A 19,463-nucleotide genomic window follows, 5' to 3' on the forward strand; every position below is an offset into this window, starting at 1 on the left:
TAGGGGCAGGGTTTAAATTATTTTACCATGGTGTAGATGGAAAGAGAAATGGAGTCGGGGTTATTTTAAAAGAAGAGTTGGCTAAGAATGTCTTGGAGGTGAAAAGAGTATCAGATCGAGTGATGAGGCTGTAATTTGAAATTGAGGGTGTAATGTATAATGTTATTAGTGGCTATGCCACACAGGTCGGATGTGAACTAGAGGGGAAAGAGAAATTATGGAAGGAGCTAAACGAAGTCGTTCTGACCATCCCAGACGGAGAGAGAGTCGTGATTGGTGCAGATTGTAATGGACATGTTGGTGAAGGAAATGGGGGTGATGAAGAAGTGATGGGTAAGTACGGCATCCAGGAAAGGAAGTTGGAGGGACAGATGGTGGTAGACTTTGCAAAAAGGATGCAAATGGCTGGAGTGAACACTTTTTTCCAGAAGAGGCAGGGTGACCTACAAGAGCGGAGGTAGAAGCACGCAGGTGGATTACATGTTGTGCAGATGATATAATCTGAAGGAGGTTACCGACTGTAAGGTAGTGGTAAGGGATAGTGTGGCTAGACAGCATAGGACGGTGGGGAGGAAGATTAGGAAGACAAAGGCAGAGCAGAGAGCCATGTGGTGGAAGCTGAGAGAGGACGAGTGTTGTGCAGCTTTTCGGGAAGAGGTGAGACAGGCTCTCGGTGTACAGGAGGAGCTTCCACAAGACTGGACCACTGCAGCCAAGGTGATCAGAGAGGCAGGCAGGAGAATACTTGGTGTATCTTCTGGCAGGAAAGGAGAGAAGGAGACTTGGTGGTGGAAGCTCACAGTACAGGAAATCATACAAGGAAAAGGTTAGCTAAGAAGAAGTGGGACACTGAGAGGACTGAGGAGAGGAGAAAGGAATACATTGAGATGCGACATAGGGCAAAGGTAGAGGTGGCAAAGGCCAAACAAGAGGCATATGAAGACATGTATGCCAGGTTGGACACTAAAGAAGGAGAAAATGATCTATACAGGTTGGCCAGACAGAGGGATAGAGATGGGAAGGATGTGCAGCAGGTTAGGGTGATTAAGGATAGAGATGGAAATATGTTGACTGGTGCCAGTAGCGTGCTTGATAGATGGAAAGAATACTTCGAGGAGTTGATGAATGAGGAAAATGAGAGAGAAGGGAGAGTAGAAGAGGCAAGTGCGGTGGGCCAGGAAGTGGCAATGATTAGTAAAGGGGAAGTTAGAAAGGCATTAAAGAGGATGAAAAATGAAAAGGCAGTTGGTTCTGATGACATTCCTGTGGAGGTATTGAAGCTTCTCGGAGAGGTGGCTGTGGAATGTTTAACCAGCTTGTTCAATAGAATTCTTGCGCATGAGAAGATGCCTGAGGAATGCAGGAAAAGTGCATTATTTGCCTTGAGGATGTTGATGGAAAAGTACAGAGAAGATCAGAAGGAGCTACATTGTGTCGTAGATCTAGAGAAAGCCTATGACAGAGTACCCAGAGAGGAACTGTGGTACTGCATGCAGAAGTCTGGAGTGGCACAGAAGTATGTTAGAATAATACAGGACATGTACGAGGGCAGCAGAACAGTGGTGAGGTGTGCTGTAGGTGGGACAGACGAATTTAAGGTGGAGGTGGGACTGCATCACGGATCAGCCCTGAGCCCCTTCCTGTTTGCAGTGGTGATGGATAGGCTGACAGATGAGGTTAGACTGGAATCCCCGTGGACCATGATGTTTGCAGATGACATTGTGATCTGCAGTGAAAGCAGGGGGGAGGTGGAGGAACAGTTAGAAAGATGGAGGCATGCACTGGAAAGCAGAGGAATGAAGATTAGCCGAAATAAAACAGAATATATGTGCATGGATGAGAGGGGTTGTGGGGGAAGAGTGAGGCTACAGGGAGAAGATATAGCAAGGGTTGAGGACTTTAAATGGGGTCAACCGTCCAGAGCAATGGTGAGTGTGGTAAAGAAGTGAAGAAACAGGTCCAAGCAGGTTGGAACGGGTGGAGGAAGGTGTCAGGTCTGTTATGTGACAGAAAAGTCTATGCTAGGATGAAGGGCAAAGTAAAACAGTGGTGAGGCCAGCCATGATGTACGGATTAGAGACAGTGGCACTGAAGAGACAACAGGAAGCAGAGCTGGAGGTGGCGGAAATGAAGATGTTGAGATTCGCTCTCGCCGTGATCAGGTTGGATAATATTAGAAATGAGCTCATCAGAGGGACAGCCAAGGTTCGATGTTTTGGAGACAAAGTTAGAGAGAGCAGACTTCGATGGTTTGGACATGTCCAGAGGAGAAATAGTGAGTAAATTGGTAGAAGGATGATGATGATGATGATGGAGCTGCCAGGCAAGAGAGCTAGAGGAAGACCAAAGAGAAGGTTGATGGATGTCATGAGGGAAGACATGAGGGCAGTTGGTGTTCGAGAGGAGGATGCAGGAGATGGGCTTACTTGGAAAAGGATGACTCGCTGTGGCGACCCCTAAAGGGACAAGCCAAAAGGAAAAGAAGAAGATTCACACCTACAGGCAATTTCGAGTCCTCAATTTACCTACCATGCATGTTTTTTGTTTTTTTTTGGGGGGGGGTTAGAGTACCTGGAGAAAACCCACACAGGCACGGGGAGAACATGCAAAGTCCACACAGGCGAGGCCGGATTTGAATCCGGGTCCTCAGAACTGTGAGGCGGATGTGCTAACCAGTCGTCCACCATGTCTGCTCCCTGCCTAATTTCTACAGTAAATTTCTTTTCTACAGTAAAAATTATTTCCATGGTTTATTGATTGTTACAATCTAGTTTCTAGTTTCTAGAGATGGTGAATTTTGGGTTTTTTGTTTGCTGCAAGCTTTAATCATCCAAATTACCGTACACATGTATTTAAAAAAAAACTTCACTCAGAGTGTGTGTAGTGCATGAGTTTTAATTTTTGAACTACCTTACTAAATTAAGCCTTTGACACTATTTTGATTTATTGAGATGTACCAGTAGCATTTTGAAAATGTTACTCTTATGTGGTTACTCTGTTTATACTTGTGATCACCTGTAACTACCTGAAGAAAGAAAACGAGAAAAAGTAATTTCATTTTATTCTGGGGATATTCATAGTTTTCCGCCCCTCCTCTCCTCTAACAAAACAAAACAAAAACTGGTTGAAACCAAGTAGTCACCATTTTCGTACTTAGCTGATACAAGATGAGATAAATTTACCATCACATAACGGTTCCCTAATCAATATAAAAGACCAATCATAGATTTAATTTAAGTTTAAAGGGAACCCTCACTGTCTAGACAAGTTTGCCTTATATAATAGAACATGCTATCCGCACTATAAATGTCAAATGTATTTCAGTACACTTTAGAAGTTTTAGTTTCTAAGATTTTTTTAAGGAATACCTACACTGGACTTTTATGAAATATGGCAACTTGAACTGCAGTGTTTCAATTACTTTTCATTCATTCATTTCTAATAAATACATGGAATTAAATGTATTGATTACATTTAATTAGGATTTTAGTAACACTGGCATTATGTGGCATAACCTCACTACAGTGCGTTCCAGTATTGTTAATACTACTTGCTTTCACCCTAATCTTACTGCTCCACAGTCAGCATTAGTCCAGTACAATTATTCATGGGGGCATCTTATAGTACTGATGCATTTGAAGTCTTATCTGTATTTACTATCTGTGCATATGTAGGGTTATAGCAGATGGTGCAAGTGCACAGTATTATATTATCAACATAGTAATTGGGATCAAAGGAGGACTAATGTCTGTCCAGGAGGTAAAAGAGACAACTCTAAAGTAGTGGTTCCCTGCCATTGCAACATATTAAGCTTTCATTTGTTCTTGGTGGCAGTGCAGATAAAAGAGAGGCTGGATTTGCTGAAGTAAATGGTAAATTGGTGCATTTACATCCCGCGAGCAGGTGCTCCTGAGTTCTTTTGTTTCTTTTTTTATTTGTTGTTCAGAGACAAGAAACCAGTAGCTGCTTGCTGCCTTTGTCAATGTTAATGTGGTTAGTGCTGCTGGTGCTCACCCCCAGAGAGGAAGCACCACTTCTCAAAAATGAAAAAAAATTTAGACAATATCAAAGTTGGTGTAGATTTCATTTATGTCTCTATTTCTGTTTCTTGTTTTGCATTTTACATTGATACCAAGAATAACATTTTGAAATATCCTTCCCACAACATCAATTTGTGAAAAATAAATTTTTAAAAACGGGGAGAAAATGGACAGTAAAGAAAATAATAATACAAGTGAGCTCAGAAATACTGACTTTTATTGGTGTGGATAATGTATTGATTAGGTTACCAAAGAAGATACCTAGAAAATTGGTTATCTTCGTCATTATATCATTTGGAACATGTTGTTTTGAAGCGTCTTAGCAGGAATCTGCAACTGTTTACTCTTCAAATCAACTTCCATGTAGATAAAGGCACAATAGTGTCATTGTTGCCAGTTGTACAGCTGCACACACAGCTAGCGTATTGCGTCGATGAATGCTGCTCAGCACCTACAGACTCATGCCAGCTGTTCATACAAAAAGGGACAGCATATTTTCCACAGGGGATGTCTCTTAACTGTTCTAAAGCCCTGTTAAGGTGTCCTTAACCCTACTTTGGTAGTGCGAATGTGTTGAGAGATCCTACGGCGCTTGCTTTGTTCAGTGTGTGAGACAGAACCACTCGCGGCTTCTTCACCATGACAACGTACCTGCTCACAAGAATAGAGAAGAAGGATCATTCATCTTTTATTGTCATGAACATGCATGCATGCACATGAAATTTGTTCTCTGCATTTAACCCATCACAGTGAACACATACACATACACATGTTAGTGGAACACACTGGAGCAGGGGGCAGCTGAAGCGCCCGGGGAGCATTTCGGGGTATCAGTGTCTTGCTCAAGGACACCACAGCCGTGAGACCGGGGGATGTTGGCAGATGGTCCAGTCGGGGTCTTGAACCTAGGTCCCCCACGATGGTAGGCGATGATCTTAACCATTGGGTCACGGCAAGCCCTGAGCATCAGGTCTGTGCATGAAGGCGTGGCAAAGAAGGCTGGAAACTTGCATTAGACTCCAAGGGGGGTTACATCAAAGGGGGGAGGAGAAAAGTTATTAGTAGTTCGGATTTGAAATATATCTATATATAAATACATATATCATAAGAATGGAATAGTTGATAATGAATAATTCTCTCAATTGTGTGAATTGATTGTCATTTAATTTCAACTTAGAGAACAATGCGCAATTGAGGCAAAATAGCATGTACGACTTGAAAAATGAAACCTTTGCACTAATGAACATAATAACCACCCCCACACCTAGTTTCTTAGACAATGACTTGGCAGCTAGGCTGGCCAAAGTTGCAGAGCAAAAGAACCACTAAGCAAAGCCAAAGCTAAACTGACCTGCACTATTAGCAGGATTTGTTTGGGCGCTCATTTTAAATGTGTGTGGGTGGGTTATGGTTAAGTTAGCCAGTTGTGGCTTTGCGCAAGGTAGACAGAAGTGCATTAAGTGGTGTTTGATTAACAGGTTAGCCTTAGATAACAGCATTAGCTTCAGAAATATGGCACTTACTCGGGCTGGGTGATTAATTATAATTTAATCATCAAAATATAATTGAAGAAAAGCCATTAATGTGCCACATAGTGCCGTTTGTATACCAGTTCCTGTGTTGTAAAAGCACCCTGAATGCACCTATGTTGCTTGTAGTAGCAAGCGTGTGATGCTTGTTATTTTGCCCTCCCTGAGTGTGCTTTAAGCTGTTTATTGACACTCCAGTTGAAGTTTACTGTAAAACTAAACAGACAACAACAAAAAAATACAAACATTTTTAAATACAACATATACTTTGTTCCCAAAAATCGCCAGCTTCATGCTAACGCACGTGAAACCCTATTGACAAGTGAACAACAATTACCGTATTTTCAGGAATATAAATTTCTCCAGAGTATAAATCGTACCAGCCAAAAAATGCATAATAAAGAAGAAAAACATATAAGTCGCACTGGAGTTTAATTTGCATTTTTTGGGGGGAAATCTATAAAGTACCGGCCTAGAGCACCCTCTTGCGGTTGTCAGTGTGAAAATAATAGTTCGAAAAATACGGTAGCATTGGAAGTCACGGGAGTGATTTACAAATAAAGAATATTCACACACAAACACTGTAGGAACGCAGACCGTCGGGTAATATAACGATATTTACAGGCATATATTCTTCCTAATCTGTGAAAATCATGAGTTTCACAGATTAGTGAAAATTCAAGCGCAATTTTGTTCTTCTATTTGTATCTTAATCTGTGTTTCACCATGTATGCACCACACCAAGGCACACACAGCACTAACTAATATTTTATTATTTTACTTGTTACCAATTTATTTTCTATTTGTTCCTTTATGTTCAAAATTGAGTTTTTGTAGATGAATAAATACTAAAAACTAAGATTTGAAATAAATGACTAATCCGATGTATGAGTTGTGATTTCAATATCAATCAAAATTATTGTGATTATCATTTTTTTCCCATAATCGTCCAGCCGTAGCTCTGTGAAAAAGTGCAGGGGATGCTAGTAGAAGCAAGCAGTCGGCCGCTGTGAACACTCACCGCTGAGCAAGCCGGAAGAGGAGACAGCCAAAAGGAAAAGAAATGTTTCGACAATTCTTGATCCTTGTAATAGTTTGAGGAAAGCAGGTTATTACACCTCAGAAATGTTAAATTGTGGAAAAAAATGTATCCTTTGAATAAAACAACCAATTAGTTAATTTTAGTCCAATACCCATCCATAGTGGCAAGACTAAATAATAGTCCTGTTCACCATACATGTATCACATGTGATAAATAGAGGCAATAACCAAGATTTGCGTAATCTGGTATTTGATCAAATGTAATTTATTAATGTGGGACATTTCTTGTATTGGATTTAGTGGGTCAACATGAAAGTCCTCTTCCACTCTCCAGTTTCCTTGTGACATGAGTTACCTTATGTGTTGTTGGATCCCAATTTGAGGGGCTGATTGTTTTTGTTTCTGCCAGCCCGCTAAAGTTAATGGTCTTTGTGTGTTGTGAGGCTGAATAGGCCTTTAGCCTCTTCATTCTCCCCACAGTGCAATGTTGTTATAGTCTCCATGGAAGACCTGTAACTAAGCTAGATCATATTAGACATGACTTGGAGACACACCACACACACACACACACTCACACAAACACAACAGATACTTGGTGAGGAAGAGGTATTTCTAAGGAAGGAAGGCAGAAGTCATCAATATTTTCTTTAACTCTACAGTATAATTTTTGGATTTGCGGCATTCAGTGGCCTGTGGCACGTCATTTAATTTAGACTCAACACCTACGCTTGTACTGTATATACCTGATATTTGTTCAGTATTGTTTACGCTACCATCGCTATGCACCTGCCACCATCCACACAACCCCATCCCAGCATAACAATCTATACCTCAACAGTCACTTTACAACATAACTGATTCATATCCATATATTAAAGAGACCTGGGTCAAGTATGAAAACCTCTGATTTGTACTTTTCACATTGACATGAAATAATCAGATATATGTCACATTGGGCCAAAAAATCCAAAGTGACCTGCAATGTGAAAATAGCCTAAGAAATTGTAGTGGGCTTGAACAGATAAATGGCATTTCAATTAATTTCATTGATTTGATATACAAGAGCTTGATCATGAAATTAATTCAACTTGTAAGTCACATTGTTTGAAGTTAAGGGTAGACTCGTCTTGAATCAGTTGAGGCAAAAATAAAATGGCAACTAGCAGAATCACTGTTGAGTCAACGAGTTTTTGGTCAGCTATGGGCAGTATAATAGTTACATCCACGTCAACCAGAACACAACTTTTACAGGCAGCATTATTCATCAAAAAACCATGCCTTTACGTCTGCAGTTCAGGGTTGTTGTTTTTTTGGGAGGGGTGGCCAAAAACCCTGAATATCCTAAAAAATAATCTGTGGTAAATAGGTGATCAAAGAAAAGTATTCAAATAGTCATCCTTACTTGGTACCATCATTTAAATGAATTTCATGTATGCTAAGTGGTGATGCCATGTTTCTCCTTTGCCATCAGCTATCATGAGTATGAATCAGGATCAAGAATGTCCATCATTCACTGAGCCCCTCTGAACCCTTCCCCTTGCCATCTTGTGTAGATCATCATCTTATTCATGCCAACCCTAACTCAATCACAGACTTCCACCAGAACCATAACGAATTACTGCAGGGGAAATTACAGTCATTTGTCTCAGTCGACCGACGTGGTATTGGCTGTCCTTTTCTGTCTTTTTATACCAGAGCACCTGTATAATTCCCATCTGCTTTATCCTCCTCCACACTAGATTGGGCTCTGCTTTCGGCTATCATATTTGACTACAGTAACCCACCAGTCACCACAGACCATCGTTAAATGGCATCCATTTGTGTGTCATAGCGAGTATCATGTGACACTGTACATGGACAACCTTTTGGGCTTGAAGCAGGTCACCTCTGCATCACAACAGTTATAATGTGGGATATGTGACTTGTGAGCTGTGGCTGTCATTAAGGCAGGCGGGGGTGGGGATTAATTGCAGCTCTTTCATCTCACACTGAATTGCCACTTTCAGTTTGAGTTGTAGCAGAAGATGTCAGTGGTGGGCTCCAAGCAATTCACTACCACTCAGAAGTGAGTGCTATTCTTCAGAACTGCCATACATTTGTGATTTGAAAGACAGTTGACCTTTTAATTCAATTTAGATTCTTTATCTTTTTTTCCAGAGAACAAGTTCAATGACTTTCAAATCAGAGATATTGCACAAACCCCATTTCAATGAAGTTGGGAGGTTGTGTAAAATATAAAAACAAAAAAACAATGATTTTCAAATCCCTTTCAACCTATTGTAATTGAATACACGACAAAGACACGATATATAATTTTCAAACTAATCACTGTTAGGTTTTTCTATTTTTATTTATTTATTGGCCACTATTCTCTCATTTTGAATTTGATATCTGCAACATGTTCCAAAAAAGCTGGGACGGGCAACAAAAGACTGGGAAAGTCAAGGAATGCGCAAAAAAACATTACACAGGAGAACGAGTTAATTGGGAACAGTTGAGTGGGTATAAAAGAAGCATCCCCAAAAACCTCAGTTGTTCACAAGCAAGGATGGGGGAGGTTCACCTCTTTGTGAACAACTGCATGAGCAAGTAGTCCAACAGTTTAAGAACGTTTCTCAATGTACAATTGCAAGGAAATTACGGATTTCATCATCTACGGTCCATAATATCATCAAAAGATTCAGAGAATCTGGAGAAATCTATGCATGTAAACGGCAAGGCCCAAAACCAACATTGAATGCCCGTGACCTTCGATTCCTCAGGGGGCACTGGATTAAAAACCAGCATCATTGTGGAAAGGATATTGCCATGTGAGCTCAGAAACACTTCAGAAAACCATTGTCAATTAACATATTTTGTCGCTACATCTACAAATGCTAATTAAAACGCTACCATCTGGATTGTTCTCAGCACAAAGTTCAAAAGCCACCATCTGTGATGGTATGAGGTTTGTTTTAGTGGCCATGGCATGGGTAACTTGCACATCTGTGAAGGCACCATTAATGCTGAAAGATACATGCAGGTTTTGGAAGAACATATGATGGCATCCAAGGAATGTCTTTTTCATGGATGTCCCTGCTTATTTCAGCAAGACACTGCCCATCCACATTCTGCACATGTTATAACCGTGTGGTTTCGTAGTACAACCCCAATTCCAATGAAGTTGGGATGTTGTGTTAAACAAAAATAAAAACAGAATACAGATTTGCAAATCATGTTCAACCTATATTTAATTGAATACACTACAACGACAAGATATTTAATGTTCAAACTGATAAACTTTATTGTTTTTAGCAAATAATCATTAATTTAGAATTTTATGGCTGCAGCACGTTCCAAAAAAGTTGGGACAGGGTCATTCTTACCACTGTGTTACATCACCTTTTCTTTTAACATGATTCAATAAACGTTTGGGAACTGACGACACTAATTGTTGAAACTTTGTAGGTAGAATTCTTTCCCATTCTTGCTTGATGTACAGCTTCAGCTGTTCAACAGTCCGGGGTCTCCGTTGTCGTATTTTATGCTTCATAATGCGCCACACATTTTCAATGGGAGACAGGTCGAGACTGCAGGCAGGCCAGTCTAGTACCCGCACTCACTCTTTTACTACGAAGCCACGCTGTTGTAACACGTGCAGAATGTGGTTTAGCATTGTCTTGCTGAAATAAGCAGGGGCGTCCATGAAAAAGACGTTGCTTGGATGGCAGCGTATGTTTCTCCAAAACCTGTGTGTACCTTTCAGCATTAATGGTGCCTTCACAGAAGTGTAAGTTACCCATGCCATTGGCACTAACGCAGCCCCATACCATCACAAATGCTGGCTTTTGAACTTTGCGTCCATAATAGTCCCGATGGTTCTTTTCCTCTTTGGCCAGAAGGACACGACGTCCACAATTTCCAAAAACAATTTGAAATGTGGACTCGTCGGACCACAGAACACTTTTCCACTTTGCATCAGTCCTTAGATGAGCTCGGGCCCAGAGAAGCCGGTGGCATTTCTCAGTGTTGTTGATAAATGGCTTTTGCTTTGCATAGTAGACTTTCAAGTTGAACTTACGGATGTAGCGCCAACTGTACTTACTGACATTGGTTTTCTGAAGTGTTCCTGAGCCCATGTGGTGATATCCTTTACACATTGATGTCGGTTTTTGATGCAGCGCTGCCTGAGGGGTCGAAGTTCACGGGCATTCAATGTTGGTTTTCGGCCTTGCCGCTTACATGCAGTGATTTCTCCAGATTCTCTGAACCTTTTGATTATATTGTGGACCGTGTGTGATGAAATCCCTAAATTCCTTGCAATTGTACATTGAGGAACATTGTCCTTAAACTGTTCGACTATTTTCTCTAGTGTCCTCAGTTCCCAAACGCTTTTTGAGTTTTGTTAAAAGGAATGGTGATTTAACACAGTGGTAAACATGCCCCTGTCCCAGTATTTTTGAAACGTGTTGCAGGCATTAAATTCCAAATGAGTGAATATTTGCAAAAGAAAAAACAATAGTTTATCAGTTAGAACATTAAATGTCTTTGTAGTGTATTCGATTGAATATAAGCTGAAAAGGATTTCCAAGTCATTGCGTTCTGATTTTATTTGTTTTACTCAACGTCCCAACTTTATTGAAATTGGGGTTTGTAAAATAAAGATGGTCCCAATAGTTTGAACATTCTTAAATGTTTGTCACGGTGCTAAGATTTAGTCAGACAACTATGAAAGACATAATAACACCTACTGGTAATATTGGTCAACTTATTTTTTTTTCCAAACTGCAAGGATTTACAGTATTTCATATATTATGTGAGCTATCATTTATTCATCATAACCAGTCTTTATTTTTGTTACATTTATTACAGACCGAGGTTATCAAGGGTCCGTGTGGCAACGTGGGAATGACGTTCAGGCATGTGCCTGCCAGTGAGGGGGATGCAGTACATGTAAGCATTGAGACGGTGACATCAAACTCCCCTGCAGCCTTGGCAGACTTGCAGCGAGGTGATCGTCTCATCGCAATCGGAGGTTTGATATGTCTTATATACTGTAAGATTGGTTCTTGCAGAAGGGATTGAGAAGTAATATTTCAATAAAAATTGGGCTCACAGAGAATCTGGTTGTCAGCACAAATGTAATATTTTAGCAAAAGTAAAGTACTGCATGTTTTGCATTCAATTCTTCGGAATATTAAGTCAAATCTCCATCTTTGCCTGCGTCGGCAGGTGTCAAAGTGACATCGTCAGTTCAAGTGCCCAAACTTCTGAAGCAGGCTGGCGACAGGGTAGTGGTACTGTATGAGAGGCCGGTCCGCCACCACACTCCATCCCTCGGAAGCCTGGGAACTCTTCAAGAGGGATTTGGGCAGCTTGAAGAACCCGGTTACATATCCCAGTCAGGGGGATATGAAGAAGACCCGGCTCCAATCACCACTCTGTCTGACATAGCGGACAGTAAAGACATGGACTCAGAATTTGAAGAGTTGATTGTCGACTCCAAACCCAGCCAGAATGTTGGCCCCATCAGCACCAGTGATGCTAAGGATGATTTTTTACTTACAGTAAACCAAAGCCCCAAAAAAACAGTGGCCAACTTGGCTTCTAAGCCTCTTGGGCCCATATCACCCATCCTCAACCGTAAGCTAAACCTGGTTGGCCTGCAGTCCCCGCTAAAGCCCCAGCCTAAAGAATCACCAAAACCCTCACGACAAAAGGCAAGCAATGATTCAGGAGATAGTTTGCAACGCCCAACTGTACCCCCTCCACCCCCACCATCTCGTCCCCCAGTGCCTCCAAGACCTCAAATACGTTTGTCATCTGCCAGCTCAGAAGCAATTTTTTCTGAAAGTGTTGATTCTACTACAAACACAACTCCTGTAATCCCTACTGCGACGATCACTACCAGTGCTTCTGAGAAATCTCCTGAAAAAGCTCCTCTGACTGGAGCCAATGAAGACATGGCTGGCACTGAGAAGATGGGTGTCAAACCCATGGAGGCGAAGTCCACCAGATCATCAGAGTCCAGTGATGATATTTCAATCTTATCCCTCACTAGCAGCAAGGCAGACCAGACAAAGGACAAAGTTTCAGAGAGTTCCTGCAGCACACGGGACAGTCTAGAAGAGCACTCCTTCTGGGAATCTCCAGAAACTATGTTTCGTAACCAGACAACACGTTGGCCAAAGGCCTCTGTTGTATTTGAGGTGGAGAGCAACCATAAGTACCTTAACGTGGCCCTTTGGTGTAAAGATCCCTTTAAGCTGGGCAGTTTGTTGTGCCTGGGTCATGTCAGCCTCCAGCTGGAGCATGTAGCCCTTGAATGTATGGCAACATCTTCAGCAGAATATCAGAGCACATTTAGACTTGGGCCTCCAGAGCCTAGAGCTAATGTCAGCCGCACTGCACTACGCAGCCTCAGTACCCACAAGGGCTTCAATGAAAAGTTGTGTTATGGAGATGTTACTCTAAATTTCTGTTACCTAGGAGGGGATGAGTTAGACTACCCTGGACTGGCAGAGAGGGAGAGGGAGGGGAATCTCCATGATGAAGATCTAAGGGAGCGGGAAAGGGAACATATTTCCACAGCCCCACGTGATGACTTGGCCTACGGTGCCATGCAGCTTGTTGAGGTTCGCCACAACTTCCAGGACACCCAATTCCAAAACCCTACCTGGTGTGAATATTGCAAAAAGAAGGTTTGGACCAAGGCAGCCTCGCAGTGTATGATCTGCGCCTATGTTTGCCACAAGAAATGCCAGGAAAAATGCCTTGCTGAAAATCCTTTCTGCGTGGCAGCAACTGAACGCAGAGGAGCTGACCCTGAGGCCAAGTCCACCATTAATCGGGCCACCACTGGCTTAACCCGCCATATCATCAACACTAGCTCCCGCCTGCTGAATTTACGTCAGGCCCCGAAGACTCGCCTGGTTGAGCAGGTAGCTGATGCGGTGCCTGGAGCATTGGATCATTCCCCTAAACATACTCCAAACACCTCAGACAATGAGAGCAGTGATACAGAGACATATACCAGTGGTGCCAGCCCATCCAAACAACCTGCTGGCAGTGGGGGAAGCACCAAACTTGTTCGCAAGGAGGGTGGTTTGGATGATAGCGTGTTCATTGCTGTAAAAGAGATAGGCCGCGACCTGTATCGAGGTTTGCCCACAGATGAGCGGTCCCAAAAACTTGAGCTGATGTTGGACAAGCTGCAGCAAGAAATTGATCAGGAATTGGAGCACAACAATGCTCTTTTGATAGAGGAAAGAGAGACCACCGATCCCAGGCGTAAGGTGCTCATTAGTTCGGCCCTGTCCAAGTCCGGGGAAAGACTTCAGGCACTCACTCTGCTCATGATTCACTACCGTGCAGGCATTGAGGACTTGGAGTCAGTCGAGAGCGCCTCTCCTTCGGAGCAACAATGTTTTAAGGGCAAAGGAGATGGCTTAGAGGAGGAGGGCTTGATGGGAGCAGAGGTCTATGACAGTGACATATGCAGCCCAGTGGAGTTGCAACTATTGGATGACATTACTGAGGAGCAGATCTGTGTGGAGGCGCTCCACTAAATAAGACTAGAAAGGAGACAAAGGAGGAACATTTTGGACCTGTGCCCCTTTGTTTTTGGGTGGGTGGTTAAAGGTTAGGTCACTATTTGAAAGCGGCATACCGTCCATTGTTTTTTGTTTTTTTTTCACCTCTCACAAATACATAAAGGAATTTCTTCCTATGGATACTTGCTTGCACCTGTCAATGCTTTTATTTTGCACTCTGTACCCATGTTTTCAAAGGGAAATAGAACACTGTAGTGTTGCTGAGATATTGTTGAATCAAAATATTTTTCTGATGATTCAAAATGTCTGTAAAAGTTTGCCCTTCTCAATTATGTTTTCACATAACACTTTTTTTGTGCAATGAAAATAATTGTTCAACAGTAGTTTACTGCAAAGGCCAAAACGACTCCAGTAGAGTCAAGTAGAGATGGGGGACATCTTTCGCATGAACACCGCAGTCAAGCTTTCTTACCTTTTTTTTTTTTTTTTTTTTTGGGAAGCACTTTTAAATGCAGACCTTTTTAATATTTAGAAATGACTCCCTTCTTCTGGGGATTTCAAAATAATTTGAATGGGTTTTGTTTTTATTTTAGTAGTATCACTGCAGGTTTCACATACCATATATACATAAAACATGTTTTTGACTAAGATTTAAAAGTGTTATTGTCCTTTTCTTTGTTTAATATTTTAAGTAAATTCTTTAAATGTGTATTTCATGTTATGTATATGACTAACTTGGTGGATTATTGATTGTTTTGTTTTAATTTCCTAATGAAATTTGACCCACATTTGGAGTTTTTCTTCTCATGTATTCAGTTTGCATTTATCTGTGAGAGGAAGATATTAGTACAGTACTTTCAAAGAAGTTTCTATGTGGTGTCGTAAATGCCATCTGTCTTCATGAGTGGTTTGAATGCCCAAGTGAGTGTTTCCCGTCTTGCTTTTTTGTTTTATCATCACCTAACCCATTGTTTGTCGACATTTGCGCAATGTCTTCAGCCCTAAAAGCCATCAGCTCCCTAAACGTTATTCTCACTCATACTTTTTTTTTTTAATGCTCCACTTGATATTGTCTTTTCTTTAATTACTAACTCTTATTAACTCTCTTATTAACTCTTTTTGCAATGTACCGACATTCGTTATTTCTGTGGGTTTTGCCATCCTAGGGCCGCTTAAAGTATGGTCTCCACTAATAAAAGTTGGTTCTACCATTAGATAGTCAGAAATGTTTGCTATCTGTTGGTCCGAATTGTAATGTTAAACAAAAAACAAGCAAGTTATTAAATGTATACAATTGTACCCAAAATTAACACAACAGGAGCCAGAACATAAAAATAGGAAAGCCAGTTTGAGTAATCAGCAGCTGAAATGCTGCCTAGCAATTGAGATAAGAGTATATTAAATAAAACCAGTATAAATATAATGCTGTAAAATTCACATCAATTTATTGTGTAGGATGTCTTCTTTTATCTAGAGCTGATTGAATAAATTGCTATGCTCAATCTTTGTCAAGAAGAGTTGAAGTCTGATTGTACTGTAAATCGGTCAACACTTGCAGGTCATTAATCTGGCCTCCACCTGAAGAAACATTCATATTCTTTCCACCCTCTACCATCTTCAACAGTAAAAATTTACTATTTCTGAATCAAATTATTCAAATATTTAAAAGCCAAGAACGCAAAATACCCCATTAAAGCCAAAACACGAGGTGGTTAACAGTACACAGACAATCACGGTGAGATGACCACCCTCGCATTATATCACAAATTCATTTCTGACTGTAAAGTATGATTGAGATAATAAATTATGGCCTTTTAATTTAAAACTTTGTCTGCAAACAATTGTACTCTGTAAAATTACTGCCAAAATCTTGCCCCTTGGAAATTCTCTTCAGGTAGTGTTCATGGTCATGTTGGATGGAGCACATTTAATGAAACTACAAACACGTGAAAAGTCTGAAGTCTCAGTGACGTTTAACTACCTACATTGAATTTCCAAGAAGTATTAGGGTCACATTTTAAGGGGGGAAAAAATGTAAAATTATGAGCATCGTCATGATATTGTGAGAAACTAAGGTTTCAAAAAATTTCTGCTATATTTATCTAAAGATCTGTCATAGTCTTTGAGTAACATCATTAGATATTTGTTAAAAATGTACTTCAACTTCTAAGTTCATTGTTTGTCAAACTTACACTAAAGTGTAACTTGACAACATCAACAGCCCTCATATAATGCAGTTAAACCTTTAAGCTCATAAGGTTAAAAAAAAATTGTTAATCTCATAATGATGTTTTTCCCCCTTTTCAGTATTTCCTTATACTCTTTAATCCAAGTGGATGTTGGTGCTAAATTTGCAGAGATACATGGACTGTCTGACTGACAGACATCTGAAAAACAATGCCTGCATGGCTGTCGATGCTGCAGAGGCATAAGAAAGAATAAGAAGCCACCCAATTGACCACCTTTTGCTTGTTTTCTCAATGTAACTTAACTCAGAGACATTTTACAAGTTATGCCCTCAGTTTGGGAGTTGCTTGTGTATATTGGCTGAATGACTTCTACACGTCTCAGTCTGTCACTATACGTTCAGATTTTGTGCAATATTTTTATGTTGGACAATGATAAAGAATGACTATATTATTTCTCTTTCGTAATTAGATGTGTAGCCTGCGTACCTATCTGTCCAATGAAGTCGTAGTCTCTCAAAACATGAGAGGAGACAATCACACTGTAAAACGCTTTGCTTTTGCCTCTGCTGCTGCTGTTACTATTTGATCGACCACAGTACTGTTTCTCACTTGCTTGTGCCCATCACAGCTTTTCAGCAGCTAAAAATGTGTATGGTGTTCATATGGTAGGGCTATTGTGCACCGTTTTTCTGAAGGTTCATGTATTGAAGCTTTATTGTACTTACCCTCAATAAACAAGCTTGAATAATTCACTGTGGCTTGTAATTCGTCAGCTATACTACTCGTTCACTGAAGATTGCTTTAACAAATAAGTAAATGGGGGACAATGCCACCCTCTATCAATGTTCCATCATGCAGGAGAAACAATGCTAATTTACAGTTGCTGATTATGATTTAGATGCGGACAAAATAGTGCGATTGGCAGTTCAGAGTGAACCCCGCCTCCTGCCCAAAGATAGCTAGATAGAGAGCGACCCTAGTGAGGATAAGATGTATGGAAATGGATGGATGCATGCTGACAAAATAAAGTGTTGGCACCATTTCATAACATCATTTATGTGTGAATGTGAATGGACAGAGAGATGTTTACAATGTGTGTCTGAATAGAAAGACAGGTTAACCTGTCAGGACACTTGTTTACATTTTGTCAGTGTGAATGGACAGACCTGTTTAAGTGTGTCTGAATACATAGGGATACCTTGATTAAAGGTGTGAAAATGACAACTGAAAGGTGAGAGTAAAGACTTTCTGACTGACCACTTTCCTCAATCGTACAAGAAGAAGAACCACGATGTCTGTAACAATCATCTTCACGCATGTCAGACTACCCTGCTGCAAGGAATATGTGACGTTGGCTGCAATGGTGCCTAAAAGGAGAACAACTCATGGTGTGGCACTTATCCTTGCCTGACCTCAACTCTGTTGAGAATAAAGGGTTTTATTGGGTAACTGGTCTGGGGGTAAACAAAGGGTGTTTATTGCAGTATAGTATAAAATGGAAATCAGATAAGGGTGTGGGAGTGTGTTGCAGCAAAGCTCCCAGCAGGGTGCATGTGGAGGCCACAAAGAACAGATGTCGGAGAAGACAATGGCTGCGGGGGCTTGCTGTAAACATGAGAAGACCGCGCCAGGAGCCAGCGGCAAATGGCCATCATTCTGCAGAGCAATGATGGCGTCAGATGGGACCATAGACCAATCGGACGACAGCGATTCCTCCTTTCCTCTTTTAAACATTGTATAAGTCGGGGACAGGAACGGATAGCTTTGTTCAGTCTGCACTGTCTCTGCTAAGGCTAGGATAAGCGTAGCTGCTGACCCAGAGCTCTGTAAAATGTATAGACTCCTCTGTCAGGAATAAATTGGTTGACTTTTAACACGTTATAATTGTAGTTCTTTCACGAAAACGAACATGCATGGAACCTCGAGAGTAATAGGTGATTATAAAATTCCGGTTCCTACAAGAACCTTTGGAGCATCCTCAAGTGAAAGATTTCTGAGGGTGGGAGGCAGTAGCAAAACAATCTACTGTATACAAGGGTGGGATGCAGTTCACATCCAAACTGCAACTTTAGGAGGGTATTTTAACATACTGCAAAGAAATTCAGGCAGAAATTGAAGAAGAAGAATTGCAAAGCTGCTATCTAATACGGGGTCCTATGTTAAAATGTAGCTTGACCTGTTAAGATGTTTTTGATTGATACAGCTTTTGATTTCAGTAAATATGACCTAATTGTGCAATGCTGCAAGTTCAACATGACTTAAGTTATTAAAAATGAAATGTTTTGAAACTGTTGTGCATACTAATTCGAAACACTATTTAAAGTTTTTTTGTATTTTTCAAAAATGCTGCTGTTGTATCACTATGTGTATATGAATATATATACAGTATGTATACATACATACAGTGGGTACGGAAAGTATTCAGATCCCCCTACATTTTATCACTCTTTGTTATATTGCAGTCCTTCCGGTGGTTTTTAGCAAACTCCATGCAGGCTTTCATGTGTCTTAGATTGAGGAGAGCCTTCCGTCAGGCCACTCTGCCATAAAGCCCCGACTGGTGGAGGGCTGCAGTGATGGTTGACTTTCTAGAACTTTCTCCCATCTCCCGACTGCATCTCTGGAGCTCAGCCGCAGTGATCTTTGGGTTCTTCTTTACCGCTCTCACCAAGGCTCTTCTCCCACGATTGCTCAGTTCGGCCAGACGGCCAGCTCTCGGAATGGTTCTGGTCCAATCAGTATAATCAAACACAGCTGGACTCCAATGAAGGTGTAGAACCATTTTAAGGATGATCAGAAGAAATGGACAGCACCCGTGTTAAATTTATGTGTGTCACAGCAAAGGGTCTGTATACTTATGGCTGTGTGATATTTCAGTTTTTCTTTTTTAATAAATCAGCAAAAATGTCAACAATAAAGTTTTTTTTTTCTGTCAATATGGGGTGCTGTGTGTATATTAATGAGGGAAAAAATGAACTTAAATGATTTTAACAAACTGCTGCAATAAGAGTGAAACATTTAAGGGTCTGAAAACATTCCATACCCACTCTGTGTGTGTGTGACATTTCTTTACCACTTATCCTCACCAGGGTCTACCTATCCCAGCAATCTCCCCGAACCGTTCACCAGCCA

General features: G+C 40.9%; 1 protein-coding gene across 1 annotated transcript in view; it reads left to right on the forward strand.

Annotated features, from left to right (window-relative positions):
- The window catches only part of pdzd8 (PDZ domain containing 8), a 79,864-nt gene extending 62,783 nt beyond the window's left edge, over positions 1-17,081 (forward strand). The window contains exons 4-5 of the mRNA XM_061690499.1: positions 11,462-11,624; positions 11,822-17,081. Of these exons, the coding sequence (XP_061546483.1) occupies positions 11,462-11,624; positions 11,822-14,157 (2,499 nt within the window). The 3' untranslated portion in view covers positions 14,158-17,081. The remainder of the gene's footprint in view (positions 1-11,461; positions 11,625-11,821) is intronic.
- Positions 17,082-19,463: the final 2,382 nt, after the last annotated feature.

This window comes from Phycodurus eques, chromosome 11, assembly GCF_024500275.1.
Source record: "Phycodurus eques isolate BA_2022a chromosome 11, UOR_Pequ_1.1, whole genome shotgun sequence".
Classification (NCBI taxonomy): domain Eukaryota; kingdom Metazoa; phylum Chordata; class Actinopteri; order Syngnathiformes; family Syngnathidae; genus Phycodurus; species Phycodurus eques.